Here is a 25,273-nt window from a genome sequence, read left to right on the forward strand (position 1 = left end):
ACAGCCGAACGCTAGTGTGAAAGTAGCCTTACCTAATCGTAATGATCTTCATGTATACATTTTAGGCAATCCTCCTCCTCATGACTCTTCATGTACGCATCTTACCTGATCTTCCTCCTCATGACTCTTCATGTATACATCTTACCTGATCTTCCTCCTCATGACTCTTCATGTATACATCTTACCTGATCTTCCTCCTCATGACTCTTCATGTATACATCTTACCTGATCTTCCTCCTCATGACTCTTCATGTATACATCTTACTTGATCCCCCTCTTCATGACTATTCTTGGACACATCTCACCTGATCCTCCTCCTTATAACTCTTCATGTACACATCTTATGATTCTCCTCCTCCATCTCTTCACACCACCATTATCTTTTCTTGAGGTCTAGAACGTGCAGGATAAGATTGGACTTTCCCTCTTTTCTTTTCCCCTTAGGTGTTTATCTAAGATTCTTACCAACAATATAACATCCTCAGGTGTCACGTTTTCTGAATGTCATACTTGCATCTTCTGGATGTCCTCTCCATCATGCTCAGCCTAGATCCTGTTTCCTCCCAGAACAGAATTTATGATATGAATCCTCTCAGTGACATGTTATAACAATGTGTTACACGTAGGGTTACATAGGACTGCAGCTAAAACCTGAAACATTGTATGCAACCAGGGGAACGTAAAGCAACTTCAGCTCAGCTACCTCTGTATGCAGAGGGTGTTTAGTGGGGATGCTGGCATCTGTAGGGTTCGTTTTGGTAGCTACATTTCATTCTTCACCTGTTTCCTGCTCTTCAAAAGAGGGGCCCCGACTCCGACCTCACCCCGCGCATCCTCATCATCACTGCCGAGTCACCTGCCGAAAGTGACAGCTACGGCTGGACACCAGTGATGAGATCACAGGATGAGACAGTATCACACAGGATAGGATTAGATACACAGCTCAGCAGACAGTATCACACAGGATAGGATTAGATACACAGCTCAGCAGACAGTATCACACAGGATAGGATTAGATACACGGCTCAGCAGACAGTATCACACAGGATAGGATTAGATACACGGCTCAGCAGACAGTATCACACAGGAGAGGATTAGATACACAGCTCAGCAGACAGTATCACACAGGAGAGGATTAGATACACAGCTCAGCAGACAGTATCACACAGGAGAGGATTAGATACACAGCTCAGCAGACAGTATCACACAGGATAGGATTAGATACACAGCTCAGCAGACAGTATCACACAGGATAGGATTAGATACACAGCTCAGCAGACAGTATCACACAGGAGAGGATTAGATACACAGCTCAGCAGACAGTATCACACAGGATAGGAATTAGATACACAGCTCAGCAGACAGTATCACACAGGATAGGATTAGATACACAGCTCAGCAGACAGTATCACACAGGATAGGATTAGATACACAGCTCAGCAGACAGTATCACACAGGAGAGGATTAGATACACATGGCTCAGCAGACAGTATCACACAGGATAGGATTAGATACACAGCTCAGCAGATCAGTATCACACAGGATAGGATTAGATACACAGCTCAGCAGACAGTATCACACAGGACGAGGATTAGATACAGCTCAGCAGACAGTATACACAGGCAGGATTAGATACACAGCTCAGCAGACAGTATCACACAGGAGAGGATTAGATACACAGCTCAGCAGACAGTATCACACAGGATAGGATAGATCACAGCTCAGCAGACTGTATCACACAGGTAGGATTAGATACACAGCTCAGCAGACAGTATCACACAGGATAGGATTAGATACGCAGCTCAGCAGACAGTATCACACAGGACAGGATTAGATACACAGCTCAGCAGACAGTATCACCCAGGATAGGATTAGATACACAGCTCAGAAGACTGTATCACACAGGATTAGATACACAGCTCAGCAGACAGTATCACACAGGATAGGATTAGATACACAGCTCAGCAGGCAGTATCACACAGGAGAGGATTAGATACACAGCTCAGCAGACAGTATCACACAGGATAGGATTAGATACAGAGCTCAGCAGCAGTATCACACAGGATAGGATTAGATACACAGCTCAGCAGACAGTATCACACAGAATAGGATTAGATACACAGCTCAGGAGGCAGTATCACACAGGACAGGATTAGATACACAGCTCAGCAGACAGTATCACACAGGATAGGATTAGATACACAGCTCAGCAGACAGTATCACACAGAAGAGGATTAGATACACAGCTCAGCAGACAGTATCACACAGGATAGGATTAGATACACAGCTCAGCAGACAGTATCACACAGGATAGGATTAGATACACAGCTCAGCAGGCAGTATCACACAGGATAGGATTAGATACACAGCTCAGCAGACAGTATCACACAGGATAGGATTAGATACACAGCTCAGCAGACAGTATCACACAGGATAGGATTAGATACACAGCTCAGCAGACAGTATCACACAGGATAGGATTAGATACACAGCTCAGCAGACAGTATCACACAGGAGAGGATTAGATACACAGCTCAGCAGACAGTATTACACAGGATAGGATTAGATACACAGTTCAGCAGACAGTATCACACAGGATAGGATTAGATACACAGCTCAGCAGACAGTATCACACAGGATAGGATTAGATACACAGCTCAGCAGGCAGTATCACACAGGATAGGATTAGATACACAGTTCAGCAGACAGTATCACACAGGATAGGATTAGATACACAGCTCAGCAGACAGTATCACACAGGATAGGATTAGATACACAGCTCAGCAGACAGTATCACACAGAAGAGGATTAGATACACAGCTCAGCAGACAGTATCACACAAGATAGGATTAGATACACAGCTCAGCAGACAGTATCACACGGGATAGGATTAGATACACAGCTCAGCAGACAGTATTACACAGAATAGGATTAGATACACAGCTCAGCAGACAGTATCACACAGGATAGGATTAGATACACAGCTCAGCAGACAGTATTACACAGAATAGGATTAGATACACAGCTCAGCAGACAGTATCACACAGGATAGGATTAGATACACAGCTCAGCAGACAGTATCACACAGGAGAGGATTAGATACACAGCTCAGCAGACAGTATTACACAGAATAGGATTAGATACACAGCTCAGCAGACAGTATCACACAGGATAGGATTAGATACACAGCTCAGCAGACAGTATCACACAGGAGTGGATTAGATACACGGCTCAGCAGACAGTATCACACAGGATAGGATTAGATACACAGCTCAGCAGGCAGTATCACACAGGATAGGATTAGATACACAGCTCAGCAGACAGTATCACACAGGATAGGATTAGATACACAGCTCAGCAGTCAGTATCACACAGGATAGGATTAGATACACAGCTCAGCAGACAGTATCACACAGGATAGGATTAGATACACAGCTCAGCAGACAGTATCACACAGGATAGGATTAGATACACAGCTCAGCAGACAGTATCACACAGGATAGGATTAGATACACAGCTCAGCAGACAGTATTACACAGGATAGGATTAGGTACACAGCTCAGCAGACAGTATCACACAGGATAGGATTAGATACACAGCTCAGCAGACAGTATCACACAGTATAGGATTAGATATACAGCTCAGCAGACAGTATCACACAGGATAGGATTAGATACACAGCTCAGCAGACAGTATCACACGGGATAGGATTAGATACACAGCTCAGCAGACAGTATCACACAGGATAGGATTAGATACACAGCTCAGCAGACAGTATCACACAGGATAGGATTAGATACACAGCTCAGCAGACAGTATCACACAGGATAGGATTAGATACTTGTCGGTATACAAGGTGCGCAGGGTTGGGGGCGCCCCGGCACACACACAGTTAATGCTGCTGCATCGTCTGGGGGCGCCAGGGAATGTGCAGAATATGATGTCATGAGAGTTTTGTCTCCAAGTGTCTGGGAACTCGGCCCAACATCCACAGACTAAACACTGCGGCCAAGTCTGAGAGCAACAAGGTGACAGCACCGACACTGACACAGCTCACCCCACTGCTACAACTCTGCACTACTCCCAGCATCCTCCACTGATGCAGAGCTTCTATACATCTCAATACTGTGGCATAAAACATGTGTGTATCTCTTTAAATACACTGCAACCTGTCACTGCTTCATTCCTGCAGAGCAGCGTGCCTCCCACCAGGGGGCAGTACACCATGGGTCTGAAGGGATGGGACCCGACATAAAGTCACCCAAAATAAATGCCCCAATGTCAGGCAAAATCACCTCTGATGACCCCCCGAAATAAACTACTGTGTGTAAAGATCGTGACAAGACAGTGAGGAGCAGTGTCGCCACCTGCAGGACACAGAGGGGAATCAGTACAGGATAGTGAGTGCAGCTCTGGAGTATAATACAGGATGTAACTCGGGATCAGTACAGGATAAGTAATGTATGTACACAGTAACTGCACCAGCAGAATAGTGAGTGCAGCTCTGGAGTATAATACAGGATGTAACTCAGGATCAGTACAGGATAAGTAATGTATGTACACAGTGACTGCACCAGCAGAATAGTGAGTACAGCTCTGGAGTATAATACAGGATGTAACTCAGAATCAGTACAGGATAAGTAATGTATGTACACAGTGACTGCACCAGCAGAATAGGGAGTGCAGCTCTGGAGTATAATACAGGATATAACTCAGGATCAGTACAGGATAAGTAATGTATGTACACAGTGACTGCACCAGCAGAATAGTGAGTGCAGCTCTGGAGTATAATACAGGATGTAACTCAGGATCAGTACAGGATAAGTAATGTATGTACACAGTGACTGCACCAGCAGAATAGTGAGTGCAGCTCTGGAGTATAATACAGGATGTAACTCAGGATCAGTACAGGATAAGTAATGTATGTACACAGTGACTCCACCAGCAGAATAGTGAGTGCAGCTCTGGAGTATAATACAGAATGTAACTCAGGATCAGTACAGGATAAGTAATGTATGTACACAGTGACTGCACCAGCAGAATAGTGAGTGCAGCTCTGGAGTATAATACAGGATGTAACTCAGGATCAGTACAGGATAAGTAATGTATGTACACAGTGACTGCACCAGCAGAATAGTGAGTGCAGCTCTGGAGTATAATACAGGATGTAACTCAGGATCAGTACAGGATAAGTAATGTATGTACACAGTGACTGCACCAGCAGAATAGTGAGTGCAGCTCTGGAGTATAATACAGGATGTAACTCAGGATCAGTACAGGATAAGTAATATATATACACAGTGACTGCACCAGCAGAATAGTGAGTGCAGCTCTGGAGTATAATACAGGATGTAACTCAGGATCAGTACAGGATAAGGCCTCTTTCACACGACCGTTTTTTTTTTCCGTTTTGCGGGCCGTTTTTTGCGGTCCGTATACGGTCCGTATACGGAACCATTCATTTCAATGGTTCCGCAAAAAAAACGGAATGTACTCCGTGTGCATTCCGTTTCCGTATTTCCGTTTTTCCGTTCCGTTTAAAGATAGAACATGTCCTATATTTGGCCGCAAATCACGTTCCGTGGCTCCATTAAAGTCTATGGGTCCGCAAAAAAACGGAATGCATACGGAAATGCATCCGTATGTCTTCCGTATCCGTTCCGTTTTTTGCGGAACCATCTATTGAAAATGTTATGCCCAGCCCAATTTTTTATATGAAATTACTGTATACTGTATTTGCCATACGGAAAAACGGAACGGAACAACGGAACGGAAACGGAACCACAACGGAAGCAAAAAACGGAACAACGGATCCGTGAAAAACGGACCGCAAAACACTGAAATGGACATACTGTCGTGTGAAAGAGGCCTAAGTAATGTATGTACACAGTGACTGCACCAGCAGAATAGTGAGTGCAGCTCTGGAGTATAATACAGGATGTAACTCAGGATCAGTACAGGATAAGTAATGTATGTACACAGTGACTGCACCAGCAGAATAGTGAGTGCAGCTCTGGAGTATAATACAGGATGTAACTCAGGATCAGTACAGGATAAGTAATGTATGTACACAGTGACTGCTCCAGCAGAATAGTGAGTGCAGCTCTACAGTATAATACAGGATGTAACTCAGGATTAGTACAGGATAAGTAATGTATGTACACAGTAACTGCACCAGCAGAATAGTGAGTGCAGCTCTGGAGTATAATACCGGATGTAACTCAGGATCAGTACAGGATAAGTAATGTATGTACACAGTGACTGCACCAGCAGAATAGTGAGTGCAGCTCTGGAGTATAATACAGGATGTAACTCAGGATCAGTACAGGATCAGTAATGTATGTACACAGTGACTGCACCAGCAGAATAGTGAGTGCAGCTCTGGGGTATAATACAGGATGCAACTCAGGATCAGTACAGGATAAGTAATGTATGTACACAGTGACTGCACCAGCAGAATAGTGAGTGCAGCTCTGGAGTATAATACAGGATGCAACTCAGGATCAGTACAGGATAAGTAATGTATGTACACAGTGACTGCACCAGCAGAATAGTGAGTGCAGCTCTGGGGTATAATACAGGATGTAACTCAGGATCAGTACAGGATAAGTAATGTATGTACACAGTGACTGCACCAGCAGAATAGTGAGTGCAGCTCTGGAGTATAATACAGGATGTAACTCAGGATCAGTACAGGATAAGTAATGTATGTACACAGTGACTGCACCAGCAGAATAGTGAGTGCAGCTCTGGGGTATAATACAGGATGTAACTCAGGATCAGTACAGGATAAGTAATGTATGTACACAGTGACTGCACCAGCAGAATAGAGAGTGCAGCTCTGGAGTATAATACAGGATGTAACTCAGGATCAGTACAGGATAAGTAATGTATGTACACAGTGACTGCACCAGCAGAATAGTGAGTGCAGCTCTGGAGTATAATACAGGATGTAACTCAGGATCAGTACAGGATAAGTAATGTATGTACACGGTGACTGCACCAGCAGAATAGTGAGTGCAGCTCTGGAGTATAATACAGGATGTAACTCAGGATCAGTACAGGATAAGTAATGTATGTACACAGTGACTGCACCAGCAGAATAGTGAGTGCAGCTCTGGAGTATAATACAGGATGTAACTCAGGTTCAGTACAGGATAAGTAATGTATGTGGATAAGTAATGTATGTACACAGTGACTGCACCAGCAGAATAGAGAGTGCAGCTCTGGAGTATAATACAGGATGTAACTCAGGATCAGTACAGGATAAGTAATGTATGTACACAGTGACTGCACCAGCAGAATAGTGAGTGCAGCTCTGGAGTATAATACAGGATGTAACTCAGGATCAGTACAGGATAAGTAATGCATGTACACAGTGACTGCACCAGCAGAATAGTGAGTACAGCTCTGGAGTATAATACAGGATGTGACTCAGGATCAGTACAGGATAAGTAATGTATGTACACAGTGACTGCACCAGCAGAATAGTGAGTGCAGCTCTGGAGTATAATACAGGATCTAATTGCTGGAGTCATGCCAGTCTCTGATTAAAATGTACAAGAACTGAAACAGTAAGAGAAGGGGCGATATCCAGCATCAGCTATAGAAAATAGAAAGACACAGCAGATATACAAACCTTGTATAATGCCCCAACCTGAGGTCCATCTCCTGCTCCTGAGATCACCAGCTCTTTACTGGTGCAGACAAGACAAGGTCACCTACAGGATCACCTACTTGTAATTGCTGAGAGCCAAATTCTTCTCCCATGTGTAGATACTTCTAGAAGAACTTGAGTTGTGTTACTCATTATTAATTATCAACAGGACACACTCAGCCCGGTTCCGATGGGGCTCCCAATCTAACCTACATTAGATGGACATGGACACATGACAGAGTCATTTCCTGGAGGACACTCAACTTGTTGGTAAACAGTCCAAGCCCAACACGTCACACGCTACTCAAATCAGTCCAGACATAACAATCAATGGTCATTTCCTGGTTCCATCACCCTGTGCATCATGCTCCCTCTCCACTGCAACCAGACACGATGAACCATGCTGTCCCCTGTGACCAATACCACGCCTCGCGCCAGCTTGACGTCACCTACGTCGAGCTCACGAGACACAGTATGGTCACGGGTTACCAAAAGCTTGATGCTACGCCCTCCAGAGGAGCAGGTAAGGTCAGGTTGGTACAGTTTACAGGGACACGTCCTGTCCATGTGGGCACAGAGAGGCGACAAGCTGAGAGAGCCTTTTCACGGCCGCAGTGAAAACAGCGCCTCCTCAGCCCGGGTATCTGCCATCAGCTTCTCGTTTGATATAAGCCCGGTCCACTATTGGGATTATATAGGGCGAGAAACCAACCCGCGGTAGCTTATAACTAGGGCAAAACATGGACGTAGGGATTAGTGATCGACATACAAGATAGCACCAGATGAAATTATATATTTAATCGCTGTAAGGGCGCACGAGATATAACACAATATACAAATATATACAGTGGTCTGAGGTTACAAATACAGGTAATATGGTACAATAGGGTTAAGCAGAGCAAAAGTCAGTTACCGGGTAAAATGAAAGTTCTATGATGGTGGAATAGTCCTTGGCTGCAGTCACGTGGGGGCAGTGATGTCAGCAGTTTCCGAGTCTCGCCAAACACATTTGCACGATGTGACCCCCTTTCAGAAAAAGACACCGCCCGCTTGATGGCACAAACCTTTTAACCTGTAGCCGGTCCCTCCCCTCCCAGCCTCTGCTGGGCTGGCAGCATCTGACCCACAAAACCCTTTAGGGTTCATAGCTCCAGGCCAGCAGTTCACAGAGAGATGGTTCTGGGACCAACGGATCCGCCTGGGTTCCGGCTACAAGTAGAGTCCAAACACGGTACTGTTATTTGGTTTCTGTGGGAGATATGTATTTCTCCCTTCCCTGGCATCCTATCCTCAAGCCAGTGCAACGTGGATGCTTGGCTTTGCCCCAGGATCACAAAAAGATAACTGAATTATGCCTGGGATGGACGAACGATTCATAATTCCTTATGAAATGTAGGTGCCAACATGTCTGGGAGGTAGCATTGATACTGAGCAAGAGCTGAGACCTCCTGCTGAGGGTTTTCCTGCAGGATTAGCTTTCCTCCAACCTGGCTGTTTGAGGTGTGACTTTATCCACCCGGGGCCTCCTTGAAGACTGGACCCCTGGGGCTTCCTCTCTTGCTAGCTGACAGCAGATGGCTGGGGGGTGGGAACATATTTTGCAGCCACACTGACTGTGTACAAAAGGTGAATCAAATGACAATCAGGGCTGCCAATAAATGATAATCCATATTCCTCACATCCCCTAATAAAATGACTAAAATACTAGGATGTCAACAGGTCTCCTGCATCAGCCACAAGATCAGGTCTGAACTCATCACTTCATTAAGATGTAGTTTTCCGGCTCTAACTGCTCCATGCTGCCCAATGGACCATCAAGAAAAAAGAAAAATCTACCCCAAGGAGTCATCGTACCTCTGTAGTCTGCCCTCAAAGAGCCTCCGGAATCCTTCCAGAACTAGAAATCAATATCTTATTTTCAATGAACAGACAGAAATTCCTCCTATAATTATGGTTTTGTAAAAGGAAGCAGAGGATTTGGATCTCCGTGTCGCCCCCGTGTAATCTTTTATGGATTTGTTCAAAAAAAGGAAGGAAAGGAAATCAGACATCTCTAATTAGAGGGCAGACGTATTGATTTAATAGAGCGATCATTTATTGAATTGATCACAATTTTTGTATTTTTTATCTATCACTTTAATGTGCAGAACATATAGAGTAAAATATATAGAGACATTCTCCGAGGCATCGCAGACCTCATGACTCGATATACACTACACAGAGCATGAACTGTCAATGCTTGTAAGGTGCTGGAATGGAGTAGATTATGGGCGTCCAACCATCAGGACCATGAGAAGAGGTCCCCAGGCTCTCCGCCCTCCGCTGTTTCACCACACATATACAGTGACGTTGTATTAAAGACAATGGAAGCCACGTGGTCATGTGATGCGCCCTCCGCTGCCCCTGGAGCCGTCACTTTTATGACTTCTTGTATGGGAGTCCTCATCGGTGGCCGGTCTCCTGTTGCTTTTTATGGAGTTATTGCAAACATCCCCATTCATAAAAATACACATTTAATCTGTAAAGCGCCCCCTATATAAAAAATAAAAACACCAACAGATCATTGTATTCAAGGGAATCATAAAGGATTGGGCCCCTTGTAAGATAAATGAAGAGGCCACAACTGTCCATAAAACCTGTAGTAGATTACAACATTTATCTACAGTGTTGAGTTGTCTCAGTCGACCATGTCTCTTCTGCCTGGTTTCTACAGCTACAATGTTGGGAGTGATAGTTCACTTTTTCTTTGGCAACAGCTGTTGGGTGTCTTCTGATGTTTCTGTATCATCATTGCCAGTGTCCTTAGTCTTCTGATTCTTGTTCGTCTCCCTATGTCCAATAGCTCCCCCTACACCGGCTCCAACTCCAGTTCCGATGGCCCCTAGTGTGACCGATCCTCCAACTGCACCAATGGCCATGGCACCAACCTCCGCAGCCAGGATGGTTCCCGCCACAGCTGCTCCCGCAATGCCTCCAGCCAAGCAGAGGACCGAACCACCCACGGCGCACCCGATCCCTACTGCACACTTCGTGAAGCGCTTGGAGTATTCATCACAGAATCTTTTCACTTCATGGTCCAAAAACTTCTCCATCTTGTCCTTGAGCTTCTGCTTCTCTTCATTGCTGCCTAACAGACTCTTCCTGTAAGCAGTGAGAAGACGAGATGCCTCCAATCCAACCTTCTCCCTCATCTCAGAGGGCTTAACCCTCATGATCTTAAATGAAGAGGAGTTTTTTGGAGCCTAAGAGAGACACAAAGAGGTCAGAGTTCATTGCCTAGGATGAGTGCCTTATATACAGCGCTGCACAGACAGAGAACTATCGCTTGTGTGGAGTGAATGGAAGCATCCAAAGTGGAATTCAATCCAAAGTTTAGGAAATATTTGATTAGCCTCGAAGCTGAATTTCCTCGCTCTTCGTGGTAACTAATCGATGTTTTCTAAAATTGTATCTGAAAATTTATACTCACCTCATCCACTTAATCAGGGAGAGGCCGTCCGCTCCTGTCTTGATTGAGCAAAACGCGCCAAAGGACCTGCTGCAAGTGTAATGACGTCACCAGCGATAAAGGCGGGAGCGGACAGCCTTTCAGCGAGCAAGTGGATGAGGTGAGTATACGTTTTTTTTTTAAACCCCAGAGCATCTGAATGTGAGTCTCAGGTGCCACGATCAGCGTTGAATGTGCGGCACTTAGGGGGTTAAATGATGGGGGGCGGTGCGATCGCCAATCCCCGTCATTGTGTCCACTCCATACAATGAAAAGTGATTTGTGATGAAGGAACTTGTTACAAATCAAAATTCTTCACAAAGTTTGGTGAAGCTGCTGAATCATATTTTTTCAAAACTTTGCTCATCTCTATTCTTCACCAACCAAAAACTATTTCTAATCTGTGCAGGAATAGTGACACCATGAGTCCACTTCTATCTGATGACCTCATCAGTCTACTCCTATCTGATGACATCATGCGTTCACTCATATCTGATGACATCTTGAGTCCACTCCTATCTGATGACATCATGATTCCACTTCTATCTGATGACATCATGATTCCACTCCTATCTCATGACATCATGATTCCACTCCTATCTCATGACAACATGAGTCCCCTCCTATCTCATGACATCAAGAGTCCACTCCTATCTCATGACATCAAGAGTCCACTCCTATCTCATGACATCAAGAGTTCACTCCTATCTCATGACATCAAGAGTCCACTCCTATGTGATGACATCATGAGTCCACTCCTATCTGATGACATCATGAGTCCACTCCTATCTGATGACATCATGAGTTAACTCCTATCTCATGACATCATGAGTCCCCTCCCATCTCATGACATCAAGAGTCCACTCTTATGTGATAACATCAAGAGTCCACTCCTATGTGATGACATAATGAGTCCACGCCTATCTGATGACACCATGAGTCCACCACTCCTATCTGATGACACCATGAGTCCACTCCTATCTGATGACATCATGAGTCCACTCCTATCTGATGACATTATGAGTCCACTCCTATCTGATGACATCATGAGTCCACTCCTATCTGATAACATCATTAGTCTATGCCTTATTAATGATGTCATCACAAGTCCACTGTAACATCAGACCAGTCACCACAACGAGAACTGTTGATCCATCCCCTTTAATACCGACTTTCTACACGATGGTATAAGTATTTAGTGGTGATGGTAAAAGGGGAGGAGCTGTGACAACCAAAGCACCAGAAAGAGGCCAGTGGTCATCAATAATAATTCAGAACGTGCTCATGGTGGATCTCAAGAGCGGCTGCTACACAGGCCGATTAAAGGTTTAAGAGATTGTACTGGATAAAATAACATGGCGCCTTCCAACAACAGCTTCAACCCCGTCTATGGACTGAGCTGCAATACCAGACCACTGTAAATAGAAGGAACAGGGTCCCCCTTCCTCTTCCCCATTAACCAGCTCACGGAATATATTGAGCGCTATCGTTCTCTTACCTCTTTTTCCACAAAATCCTGGAATTTATTTTCTGTGTTTGTCTTGTTTTCACTGTTTAGACGTGAATTTAACATCTGAAAGAAGATTGTGATACGTTAATGCAGGCGACATAACTGCTTTGTAGAGGGCATATGGGGTGCTGACATCTAGTGGCCATTGTGATCACTGCAGAAATAGGGATGAGAAACTGCACAAGAAAGGTGATGGCAATTATCAGAAAATATATGACAAAACAGTCTACAGATGACAGCTTCTTCCTTAGGTGACATTTTCATGGCAAAGATTGTTTTACAAATTCATACGTTTGAAATGCTTGGACAGCACATCAGGGGTGTGGTGACGTTATCCTGATTCGGGGAAAGGGATGCGCTGTCTCCAGTGGTGATATGTGACATTACACTATTACCTCTACTGGGGAAGCAAAGCTGAAGTGTTCTTCATCCAACACGCTGACAAAACCCTAAAATGTATTAAAAAGAATTAAAAGAACAAAGAAAACCTTCACAAACACATCAAGCTTCATGTTATATGGAGAGGCTGAAAAGCCTGGACTAGTCCAGCTCTGGCAGCCAGAATTTTCTACATACAGATTATACAGCCACCACTAGAGGGTGCTCACTACATACAGATTATACAGCCACCACTAGAGGGAGCTCACTACATACAGATTATACAGCCACCATTAGAGGGAGCTCACTACATACAGATTATACAGTCACCACTAGAGGGAGCTCACTACATACAGATTATAGAGCCACCACTAGAGGGTGCTCACTACATACAGATTATACAGCCACCACTAGAGGGAGCTCACTACATACAGATTATACAGCCACCACTAGAGGGAGCTCACTACATACAGATTATACAGCCACCACTACAGGGAGCTCACTACATACAGATTATACAGTCACCACTAGAGGGAGCTCACTACATACAGATTATAGAGCCACCACTAGAGGGTGCTCACTACATACAGATTATACAGCCACCACTAGAGGGAGCTCACTACATACAGATTATACAGCCACCACTAGAGGGAACTCACTACATACAGATTATACAGCCACCACTAGAGGGAGCTCACTACATACAGATTATACAGCCACCACTAGAGGGAGCTCACTACATACAGATTATAAAGTCACCACTAGAGGGAGCTCACTACATACAGATTATACAGCCGCCACTAGAGGGAGCTCAATACATACAGATTATACAGCCACCACTAGAGGGAGCTCACTACATACAGATTATACAGCTACCACTAGAGGGAGCTCACTACATACACATTATACAGCCACCACTAAAGGGAGCTCATTACATACAGATTATACAGCCACCACTAGGGGGAACTCTCTACATACAGATTATACAGCCACCACTAGAGGGAGCTCACTACATACAGATTATACATCCACCATTAGAGGGAGATCACTACATACAGATTATACAGTCACCACTAGAGGGAGCTCACTACATACAGATTATACAGAAACCACTAGAGGGAGCTCACTACAAACAGATTATACAGTCACCACTAGGGGGAGCTCACTGCATACAGATTATACAGCCACCACTAGAGGGAGCTCACTACATACAGATTACAAAACCACCACTAGGAGAAGCTCACTACATACAGAATATATAGACACCACTAGAGGGAGCTCACTACATACAGAATATACAGTCACCACTAGAGGGAGCTCACTTCATACAGATTACACAGTCACCAATAGGATGCGCTATCGACATACAGAACATACAGCCACTACTAGAGGGAGCTCACTACATACAGATTATACAGCCACCACTAGAGGGAGCTCACTACATACAGATTATACAGCCACCACTAGAGGGAGCTCACTACATACAGATTATACAGCCACCACTAGAGGGAGATCTCTACATACAGATTATACAGCCACCACTAGAGGGAGATCTCTACATACATATTATACAGTCACCACTAGAGGGAGCTCACTACATACAGATTATACAGCCACCACTAGAGGGAGCTCACTACATACAGATTATAAAGTCACCACTAGAGGGAGCTCACTACATACAGATTATACAGCCACCACTAGAGGGAGCTCACTACATACAGATTATACAGCCACCACTAGAGGGAGCTCACTACATACAGATTATACAGTCACCACTAGAGGGAGCTCACTACATACAGATTATACAGCCACCACTAGAGGGAGCTCACTACATACAGATTATACAGCCACCACTAGAGGGAGCTCACTACATACATATTATACAGCCACCACTAGATGGAGTTTACTGCATACAGATTATACAGTCACCACTAGAGGGAGCTCTCTACATACAGATTATACAGTCACCACTATAGAGAGCTCACTACATACAGGTGCCTCTGGTATGGATCCTGCAGTGCTCTGGCTTGTCTACCACATTACTACAGGTACAGACACCCTTATAATGAACGGTGATGTTTTGCTGTGTGATAGGATTATTAGCATTTCATGTACAACCTTCAGAGTTTGACCCAAATGACCACATGTGATCCTCTCGCCGTGGACATCAGTTTTATGGTGGAGCCAAACTTCTTTCACAAGGTCTGAGACATACGTTGTCAGGTGATCCCTGAAGTCGTCATCCATGTCTGTGAATTAAGAGATGTATCATCATCATCATCACTCTGGAATATAACCTACAGCTTAGATGGTATTCGAGACCAGTGGATGACTGCAGCTAGATATAGGTGGTCATCCTGATACTGGTAATCACCCACATCATAACAATGAGTTCAGGTCTTATTTGTAGGAAGAGAACAGGGGCAGTTAGTGCACTGGGATGGGTGTCTTATAGTGAGGGCAGCTGCTCGAGCTGTTCATGAGTAGCACTCGCTGCACAAAGATAATTTAAAGAGACAGTACTTTTTTTTTATTCACGAGCAAGCCTTTTCCTCCCAAAACCTGTTAGAAAGCTTCTATAGTTTATAAGTGTTTTATAAGTATTTTCTCAACAACTCCAGCAGCATATATTATGCTGCATATTCTGTGCAATTGCACCCTTTTCTTTCCAAAAAACAGTTGCCATTTTACTACTGTTTGCAATTCAGCGCATTTTAGTGCATAAATATACCAGCTTAATTCAGTGCATTTTTAGTCAACATATAACTTTAATCTACCATGAATGGGTTGTGTTACAGTAACAGCATTTTTATACTAGTTTCAGTTAAAGCATTGAATTACCTTTGTAAATTGTTAATACCAGCGTGCAGTGTGTTTACATTGAAACCCATTTAAAATTGTCAATACCAGTGTGCAGTTTGGTCATAGATGGGGAGGGACATTTATTTGTCTGTTAATTATGGAAAAAACTATTGCAATTTTTCTAGTAGCATTTAATCAGTGTACCAAACCTGTGGCTTGGCATTGTTGAAATTGGCTTTATAATAAACTGTCTGGTAAATTACAGACTGGAAAGCAAAGGACTAGTGGCTCGTCATCCACAAGTGAGCATGTGAGTGGCTGCAGTAGTGCAAACGGCAGTAGAAGCACAGTTGGCACCACACGTACAGCCAGTACTAGTAGTAGGAGCAAGCCATAGTTTTTTCGGGTAGGCACCCAATCATTGAGGACAAAGAAGATAAGATTGTTGACTGAATGGCTCACTCCTCCTCAGTCACAGCAGGATGACGTGGAGGTGACTTCTGAGTCCATCAACTCCTCCTCGTTGTAGCCCCAGATAAGGCCTTCAGTGGTGTCCTCTCTGTCTTCATTGAAAATACAACAAAACTCCACCATTAGTGGAAGTGGCAGCCATGGCGGCAGCGGCACTTGGGGCAAAAATGGAGGAAAGAATTGTGAGGGGGTCAGGGAGACCATTATGGCACATCACAGTCAAATAAAAATGGCGGGGATGGGGGTGGGTGAGGACTGATAGAATTAAAATAAGCCGTAGGCGTTGAAACACAAACATAGGTACCAGAGGTATATTGCAACATGGGGCGGTATCACCAGATCCTGTGGGAAAATAGAACTGGCCAGAATTCCCAGTCAGAAAAAGTCCGTCCTCCTTCTTCTGGTCTTTTTTGTGGCAGCCAGCCTGCATCCCCAAGCTGTACAGTGTTCTTGTCATCATCATCAGCTGCTTCTTCTCATGCTCAGACTCCTCCTCTTTCTTCTTCTCCGCACCTTTGTGAGACATCCATTATGGAATGTGTGGCCATGAGAAAACTATGACCAGCAATTATCTTATATGCAAGCTGAACCCCCACCTGGCCAAGTTGCTGGTGGTGCAGTTACTGCCTTACCAATTAGTTATAAATGAAGAATCAACTGGAGGGCCTCAAGCTTGACTCGTGGAAACCCAAGACGATCCACAAGCTAATCAGAGCAAAGGACTTGGTGGAGTCAATTCCAGGGCTCCCTGATGACATTGCAGAGACAGTATGGACTAATGTGTCTTCAGACAGGTTAACCAATAGGCACAAGGACTTGTCATGGATGGCCATCCAGGGAGGCTTGCCTATCCAGTCATTCATGCACGCCCCCAGTGCAAAACCCGGTACTGCCCCAGGTGCCCTTTCACGGAAGAAACATCTTATCACTTGTTTTGGGAGTGCCCTTTGTGTAGAACCTGTTGGATGCCCTGGAACATGAACTGTAAGACTCTGTGCCCAGGAACAGCCTGGAACACACCTCGGTATTGTACAAACTATTTCCTGGGATTCATACTGTTGAGGCCATCCAGGAGGCCTGGCGCCTTATGAACTGTTTTAGGGATGCTATACGGCTTGCCAGGAAGCGGCTTATCCTCAGGAGGGAGAGCATGTCCGTCCTGGACTGCCGCAGGCTTATCCACAGCCTGTTGCAGGATTAGAACATCTTGGACCTCGACGACGAAGAAGAAGAAGACTAAACTCCTCTCCTTACCCCTCTCCACCCGTTTGTGTCTGTCCTTTCAATAAAGCTTCGGCCGTGTGATTCCCCCTCCACCGCCTCCTTCCCATCCTCCATCCCTCATCACTATCTAAACACTTTGTTGGAAGGTTTGTGTTCATTTGTGATTGAATTGGAATGCTAGTGTCGCATGCATGTATAGTGTAGGTTAGCCTGTGCTTTACATAACAATACCCTGCTAGGAAAGACGACTGTAAGTATTTATTGTGCTGCCTCGTGACCTGCGCTGTGTCGCAGTACTAAGTATGTACGTTTGACGATTTGATTGTAATAAAGGCGTTTTCAATAAAAAAAAAAGTTGTAAATGAGGCACAGATTTAATTCTTATCTATGGCATTAGAACTTCTGGCCAGATGCTGTTTGGAATGAACTTTGGAATATTTTTACTGGGGGACCCTCGCAAAACTGTTGAGACGTAATTTTGATGAGCCCATGTGTGGAGGAGATGCCTCCTCCTGCTCAGAGTACAGAGGAAATCCCCTTAGATGAGGATGAGGAGAAATGGTGGTTTGTCCCTGCCTCGACACCCACAGAGGCTCCGGCCATGGCAGGTTTGCCACCCAGGGAAAGTATTGAGCAACCAGCAGCACCGCCCCCATTGGATGTGGCTGACGCCCCCAGTGCTCCTGAGCCTATCACTCTGCCTAAGAAAACCAGGCCCAATGCTGGTGTGTCCCCACAGCACTATGCCCAGGATGAGTCTGTATGGGAAGGGTTGTGACAACCTCTAGTGGGGTGCCATGTGAGATGAGCAAACAGCACTCATTGTCTGGATATTGCATTTGAGTAAATGAAGTTAAACGATTTGGACTGACATTTTGCTGTTTTGCCACAAGATGACGCTGTTTCCTAAGCATAGCTAAAAAGACGGCATTTCTAGATTCATGTGATGTTGAAAACTCTCAGCGGGTGGAGTTACAAAGCCTGGAGAGGAAGTGAGATAGCAGCCATTAGGGTGAGCTTGAAAGAGGCATCCAGGAGAATCCATCGACATCCAAGCGTCAGAGCATCCTCCAAGGACTTCACGTTTATAGTGTCAGTTCACACCTGAGAGCTGAGAAGCTTCACAACTAATTCAAACCAGGCTGGTGTATTCAGGAGAAGCACTATAGCACGTGCTCTTTAACCAGTTGTTGGGGGGGATTATTATAGCATGTAATAAGATTGTAAGCTGTTGTACGCAGACTAGCCCACATTACCCACCCAACAGTTGTTCCTGATTTTAGGTAACAGGTAAGGCGTGGCTGTTCTACTTGAGCCCGCCAGTAGGTACATTTACCACTAATACCTCCAGCATCCATCGGAGGGCGCCGCGCTGTACAGCACAAGGGTCTCAGCCTCCTGGCTGGGTGTATGTACATTTATTTGTGTTACCAGCATCTGTGGTTGCGTTCATGACCATGTTAAAGGAAAAAAAAATACAGATTTGGCAAAACTGGTGTTTGACTTGCTTTCTACGTTTGTGGTTTTGCTGTATGCTGGGGAGTCCACCCCGGTACACGGCTTACACAGGCAGCAGAACGTTCTCCACGGAATCTCCAGACTCTGTCACATGTGCTCAGTGTGAACCTGCTCTCATCTGTGAAGAGCACAGGGTGCCAATGTCGAATCTGCCGATCTTGGTGTTCTCTGGCAAATGCCAATCTTCCTGCACGGTGTCGGGCTTAAAGCCCAACACCGACTTGTGGATGTCGGGCCCTCATACCACCCTCATGGAGACTGTCTCTGACAGTTTGAGCACATGGATATTAGTGGCCTGCTGGAGGTCATTTTGCAGGGCCCTGGCACTGCTCCTCCTGTTCCTTCTTGCACAAACGAGGAGGTAGCGGTCCTGCTGCTGGGTTGTTGCCTGCGGCCCCCTGACGATGTAATAGTGTTCCCATAGACTGCAGAGATGTCAGGAGAGGTGAAAGGTCCTCTTTAAGATAAAAAATGGCTGGGTTGCCGCTGATAAGGGAACATTTTTGGACGCTTTGGAATATGAAGAAGCAGAACACATGTGCCGGCGCGGTGTGATATTAAACACGCGGTATGTTACTGTCATCATACATGTGTTTTCCCATTGCTATGTATGTCAGTGTCACTCAGACATCATTTACTAGGGAGGGGGGGGAGCAAATATTAGAAAATAAATAAATTAAAGACCTAGAAGACCACCAATTTCCAACCCAATTGGAGCAATTTTGATTAAGGTTTGGACCCAAATCAAATCTCTTAGCTGATTTGTTGGAATTGGACCTGAAATTAATTTCGAGACATTCTCTCATCTCATCTCAATTATTGATCACACCTTTCCTGCTCTGTACATTGACTGCCCCTTTAAGCAGCCGTCTTACCTGAAAGCCGCCCCTTACTTGAGGTCAGGAATTTTTTCCCCGGATGAGGCAGGAGGAAGCAGCTGGTGGACGCACAGCGCAGAGCCTTTAACATGCTGTGATTTTTTGCACTTTTCCATAATTTCTATAAAAACAAAACATAAAACCTTTGTTTCCTCGTATTCCCAGTGACCGGTTCCAGGAGGAAATAAGAAAAGCCTTGTCCAAAGACACAAGAACATATTCCACCATGCTGTGGTCCCTGGTCAGATTAAAGGCTAGGGCCCCAATTCTGCTGAGGAACCAGGAAAATGAATTCTGATTGGTTGGCTGGATGTGATGTCTACGGATGCCCCCATCATACCTCAGTCTCATGCTCTATGTAGGACTTAGCAGCTTCTCGTCCACAGTTGTTGTCGCCCTGCCAGTCACGAACCAGAATATCCAAGTGCTGAAATATAAAATATCAAATCATAGTAACGTCTCATAGGAGGATGGAGCTAGGGGGCAGAATGAAGGTGGGGTGCAGGAGGTAAAGGGAGAACAGTAGGGGTTGGTGGGAGAATTGCTGTCAGTTCGTAGAGAGATAGGGGATGAAAACCAAAGTATTGCCCCCTGCTCGTGTCTATCACCTCTCCATGCACCCCTGACCTATCTACTAGAATATTGCTTAGTAACCCTGGGGTTCCTGCGGAGAGGACTTCTACCCAAGCTCACAATGGGTGGTAATCTGAGCAGGATCTCGAGCAGAAGCAGCCGAGACTCAGACAAGAACCTCAGAGACTAGAAGATGATGACACTGATGAGGCAGAAGCTGGAGGCATTGATATCAGCCAAGAAAGACTCATATTTGAGAAACTAAATCCAAATTATCAAAACATTGAGAAGAGGTCAGAGGGTGATGTGTGGACAGAATGACGCAGAGCAGTAGTCACCTGTAAATATTTTAGAGAAAAAGATTCCCCGGTCAGCTCCGGGACATGTAGATACATCTGAAAAGACATGGAATACATCATGGTCACTCCAGTCCATCTCATCCAGCAGGTCACATAGACAGAGGTGTCTTCATTCCACCTCAGTGACAGATACATTGTGACAACACAATAAGCAACCGTTCTCTGAACTTTAACTCCTGATCATGAATCTGATGAAGCTTCACAAGACTGTAGATGACACTCAGGGACTGACACCAACAACATGGATATTTGAAGAGATTTGCGCCGTACCTCGAGGTAATCCAGCTCCGTTGTTTTCAAGCTTCCACTTACGTTGAAGATCTGAACAAAGATTACATTGGGAGACGTTCACAAAGAGCCCGTAACAGGTGTAAGCCCCATCACCCCCCACTACAAGATGTGATTCCAGCCTGTCAACTCCCTGGGGGAGCAAGTGAAATGACATATCCCCCATAATGGAGATACTGGAGAGAGGCATCGGTACGTGCGGTGCACTCATGTGGCACAACAACCAGTCAGATTAATGGCACAGATTTTCAGATGCAGAAACTAAAGGTATGGCGACACAGGATGGATTCTCCACATTTCTGTGGCTGATTTAATTGCAGTTCTGTGGCAGAAAATCTACAATGTTTCTGCCCAGTATGGCCATACCATACTGGTTTATCTACTTGGAGCAGAACAAGGCAGAACCCAGGAATGGCTGTACACTACAGATTTTAAATGGGCGTATGCTGAAGGACTGGTCATTTGCGGTTGGTCTATGATGGTTGATTGTTTTTTTATGTAAGAACTTAAATTGCAGATCATTCTCTACTCTGATCTATGAGTTTTTTTTATTGAAAATGGTCTAAATTTCAAGTGTATGGTGAGCTTCACCATGTGAGTTATGGCCTCCCATTATGGGTCATGTACCCCGGGCAGAAACCAAAGCCCTCCAACCCCCTATATAGATCTACAAGACACAAGGAAGTATGAGATGTAAGAGCAAATCTCCTCATAGACTGAGAGCCATCTACCAGGTAGGAGCTGAGGAGCATGGACAGGGCGGACAGCTTGATACAGGTCTCTCGATCGCTCTCAATGTCCAGTGACCCCTCTGTGTCCAGAACAAACACGGCCATCTATGAAGTGGAGAACAAAGGAGGTTCACATCAGAACTGAAGACAACATCAGATTAGATCATAAAATTCACATAAAATATGCACTTCTGTAACAGTAAATTAACAGATTCACCATAGCTATAAGGGCAGCCAATCCTCCATAAATTTAGGAACATTCCAAGGGTTTTCTACAGTCTATCAGTAGAGACAGTCCCTGTGAGTGAAGAGCAGCAGAAGCATATATCTACTGCCATAGACACCAGCTGATACATGATAATAAGTCCTCATCCTGTGAGCAACACTAAATCTCAAGAGGTTTGACTTCTCTAGATGCAAAGAGGTCTTCTCATTCACTGAGAGCGAGTAGAGATCTTGAGTTGAAACTAAAGTTGCATAATGTCATTTATGCCGATCATGATGTAGATGAAGCTCCATCCTTGTACAAGATGTGTTAAGCAAGGTTTTTAATTGGTTCTTCCTCTTGAATTCTTTGTAATAAAAATGGTTAGTGATGTCTATACCTGGCCACATTTCTGCAGTGTGAGGTAACTGTACACATGTACTAACCTTTAGGTGGGGCTAGGAGGGGCCAGGAGACTAGAAAACACTTAGTTTTGGAACAGAGAGCTCAATTGAAGACATCATCAGGGTAAGATATCTTGCTAACCATCACCTCTCTTTGTATCATATGGGCATCGGCTAAGTACAATGTTGGGCACTTGTCAAAGGATCTAGCCCATTTGATGACGACTCTTGGTTACTTTACATAATCTTTGTCTTTGTATATCGTTGGCTAAATAATAGTAAATATAAAAATAGTAAACTTGTTTTTTGCATCTAAGTCGTACTAAGTCTACTTGTTCACAAACTTCTGATCCCATCATAATACAAGATGTTTGTCCCATACAGATAATACATAAGGACTTCACCTGCCTTTCATGGTAAAGACTGGAGAAAAGAGATGCACTCGCTCCTTACCTTTTCTCTGTTTCTCTTCAGAATGAATGGTCTACTCCAAACCCATATCCCCTTGGTGACACTGTCTATTCCAGATCTCCAGTCAAACCCCTTGAGGGCCTCATCATTCTCCCCCAGGCTGACCAGCTGTCCCTTCTCCTGCACACAGAAAGATCAGTGTAATGAGTCATCATGTTATAAATGAGATAATCAGGGAGGGTGAAGGTGCTGAGAAGACGTGTGTTGGAGATCGGTGGAGTTATGGTGGTCATATTCCTAACATGAATGTCAAGTGAATCTGCCAATTCAGGTGAGACATGAGATATAGGCCAAAGCTAGAGGGGTCCGGAGGGGACAGAGGGGTCTTGCAGTAATTTTTCCCTCCCTGTTCAGCAGACTGGTATTCTCAGCTGAGATTCATTTCATCACCCGCCTCCTGCATGGGCAGGGTAAACATATGATGCCCCCACCCTCTATACAGGGTTAGAGGAAACACAAGCATAAGACCAGTCACTGGTGGTGAAGAGGACAGTTTATCGTTGGTCATGTAAACTGCAGGTTATGGCTCCTCACCAGTCTATGAAGAGCTCTCAGAATATAATTCAGCAAGCTGGATTTTCCTCTTCTCTTCTCTCCGATCACACAGATGAGGCACAGGGGGAAATCGGAGATCTCACTGTCCAAAAAGCATCTGTTCACAGCGGATTCATCTAGCCTCATCTTGCCTGTTGCATCAATGGAGACCAACTGGATGGGATACGCAGGAGCCTGAGGATAAAGTGTATGTAAAATAAAGAATATTATGTTTCTCCATAGCTCTTGAGGTAAAGCAGATGCTTGTATTTCATGTCTACTAAGTGGATGGCAATTCAGGCAGTGCCCACTGGCCTGGCAGCTGAGAAGACCAACCTAAGACATCAGTGTAGTCGATTACTTCCCACTTGGAAAGGGGAATTTGTCACTGTTTCATTGATCTTAGACCAATATCACTGGCGTGGTTGAGATGCCCATGGCGGTCCCTTCTATTCTCTAATAATCCACATTATACAGTTTACACATGGCATCCTGACAAACTGTCACAGATCTGTGCTGCACCATGAGGTGTGGACTTTGCACCAGATACAACTAAATATTAGTAATCACTCAGTGTTTGTTATAGACCGGGCACCATCACACTCTGCTCTGACAACTCACTTTTACCCACCATTTTGGACTTCTCTTCTTTGACAACCAGTTGAACCTTGGACACCAAGTGCTGTAGGCTGTAGGCCGGTATGAGCTGGTCTCTAGGACAAACTTTCCTGCATTCTGGACATTGATGACCTTGGGGTTGTGGGGTGGCCCAGTAGAAAGAGATGCAGGGTTTACAAAAGGTGTGCCCGCAGGTGATAGAAACTGGGTCGCTGAGCTCCTGGAGGCAGATGGAGCAGGTGATATCCTCTTCTAGTTTGAAGAAATGAGCAGAGCCTTCATATGACATGGCAGCTGTAACACAGAAATATCCAGGAGAGAATAAAAGAAACGTTACAAGGAAGGAATATAGGTGGTCTGACACTCATATAGGTGCATCACAGGACACAATCATCTATGTCTTATCTCAGAGTCTCATCATGATCAGCTATCTGAGGTTTTATTAGGAATTCTGCATTATTTTGACTCAGAGAGTAATGTTCAAGCAATGCAGGTACATAATAAATCCAGCTCTGCTACATCTGTATTTATATCAGACTGATACACAGCATAGATCAGAAGAAGAGGAAAAAGTACAGTGTAAGCAATGCCGACAATATGATCGTCTGATAACGGGATCGCATGACCTGTGCCGGGAATAAAAGGCTCCTACACACTATAGAATAAATGAGGGAAACTTACGGTTTACAGCTGCCGCACCCCATGTGACCAGCGCAGCCGACGGTCACCCCGAAAATGGTGGAGACTACAGAAGAGAAAAGAAGAAGAAGAATGAACAGGAAACGAAACCGATAAAAAAAGGCAACATCTCTGACTGAGTTAACCCCTAAACAACCAACCAAGAACAGGAAGAGCCGCACCCATGATCCACCGCCCTGTTATACTATATCCACGCCATACTCTCCCGGTCACCCCGTTAAATCCAGCACAGAAGCCCATTATATCCACACCATACACCTCCTGTCACCCTATTATAGTTACACTGTACACTCCCATCACCCCATTATATCCACACCATACACCTCCTGTCACCCTATTATAGTTACACTGTACACTCCCATCACCCCATTATATCCACACCATACACCTCCTGTCACCCTATTATAGTTACACTGTACACTCCCATCACCCCATTATATCCACACCATACACCTCCTGTCACCCT

At 44.8% G+C, this 25,273-nt stretch overlaps 1 protein-coding gene across 1 annotated transcript; it reads right to left on the bottom strand.

Annotated features, from left to right (window-relative positions):
- Positions 1-9,730: 9,730 nt before the first annotated feature.
- On the bottom strand, positions 9,731-24,885 carry LOC122944366 (RING finger protein 112-like). The gene is made up of 13 exons (XM_044302545.1): positions 24,790-24,885; positions 24,122-24,402; positions 23,491-23,685; positions 22,939-23,076; positions 21,877-21,981; positions 21,128-21,178; positions 20,837-20,893; positions 20,266-20,352; positions 19,923-20,046; positions 15,151-15,281; positions 13,050-13,103; positions 12,643-12,717; positions 9,731-10,899 (listed from the first exon to the last, which is right to left on the bottom strand). The coding sequence occupies exons 2-13, from the start codon at positions 24,395-24,397 to the stop codon at positions 10,393-10,395; spliced, it is 1,800 nt and encodes a 599-aa protein (XP_044158480.1). The 5' UTR covers positions 24,398-24,402; positions 24,790-24,885; the 3' UTR covers positions 9,731-10,392.
- Positions 24,886-25,273: the final 388 nt, after the last annotated feature.

The sequence above is a fragment of the Bufo gargarizans genome, chromosome 8 (assembly GCF_014858855.1).
Source record: "Bufo gargarizans isolate SCDJY-AF-19 chromosome 8, ASM1485885v1, whole genome shotgun sequence".
Taxonomy (NCBI): domain Eukaryota; kingdom Metazoa; phylum Chordata; class Amphibia; order Anura; family Bufonidae; genus Bufo; species Bufo gargarizans.

What these genes read in the sequence shown, in the direction of transcription:
- LOC122944366 (XM_044302545.1), bottom strand. Translation starts at nt 24,397, where the DNA reads ATGTCATATGAAGGCTCTGCTCATTTCTTCAAACTAGAAGAGGATATC. An exon ending in TGAAGAGAAACAGAGAAAAG is followed by an intron (nt 21,982 to 22,938) that starts GTAAGGAGCGAG and finishes TCCACTTCATAG; the next exon opens with ATGGCCGTGTTTGTTCTGGA. An exon ending in CGGAGCTGGATTACCTCGAG is followed by an intron (nt 20,894 to 21,127) that starts GTACGGCGCAAA and finishes ATGTCTTTTCAG; the next exon opens with ATGTATCTACATGTCCCGGA.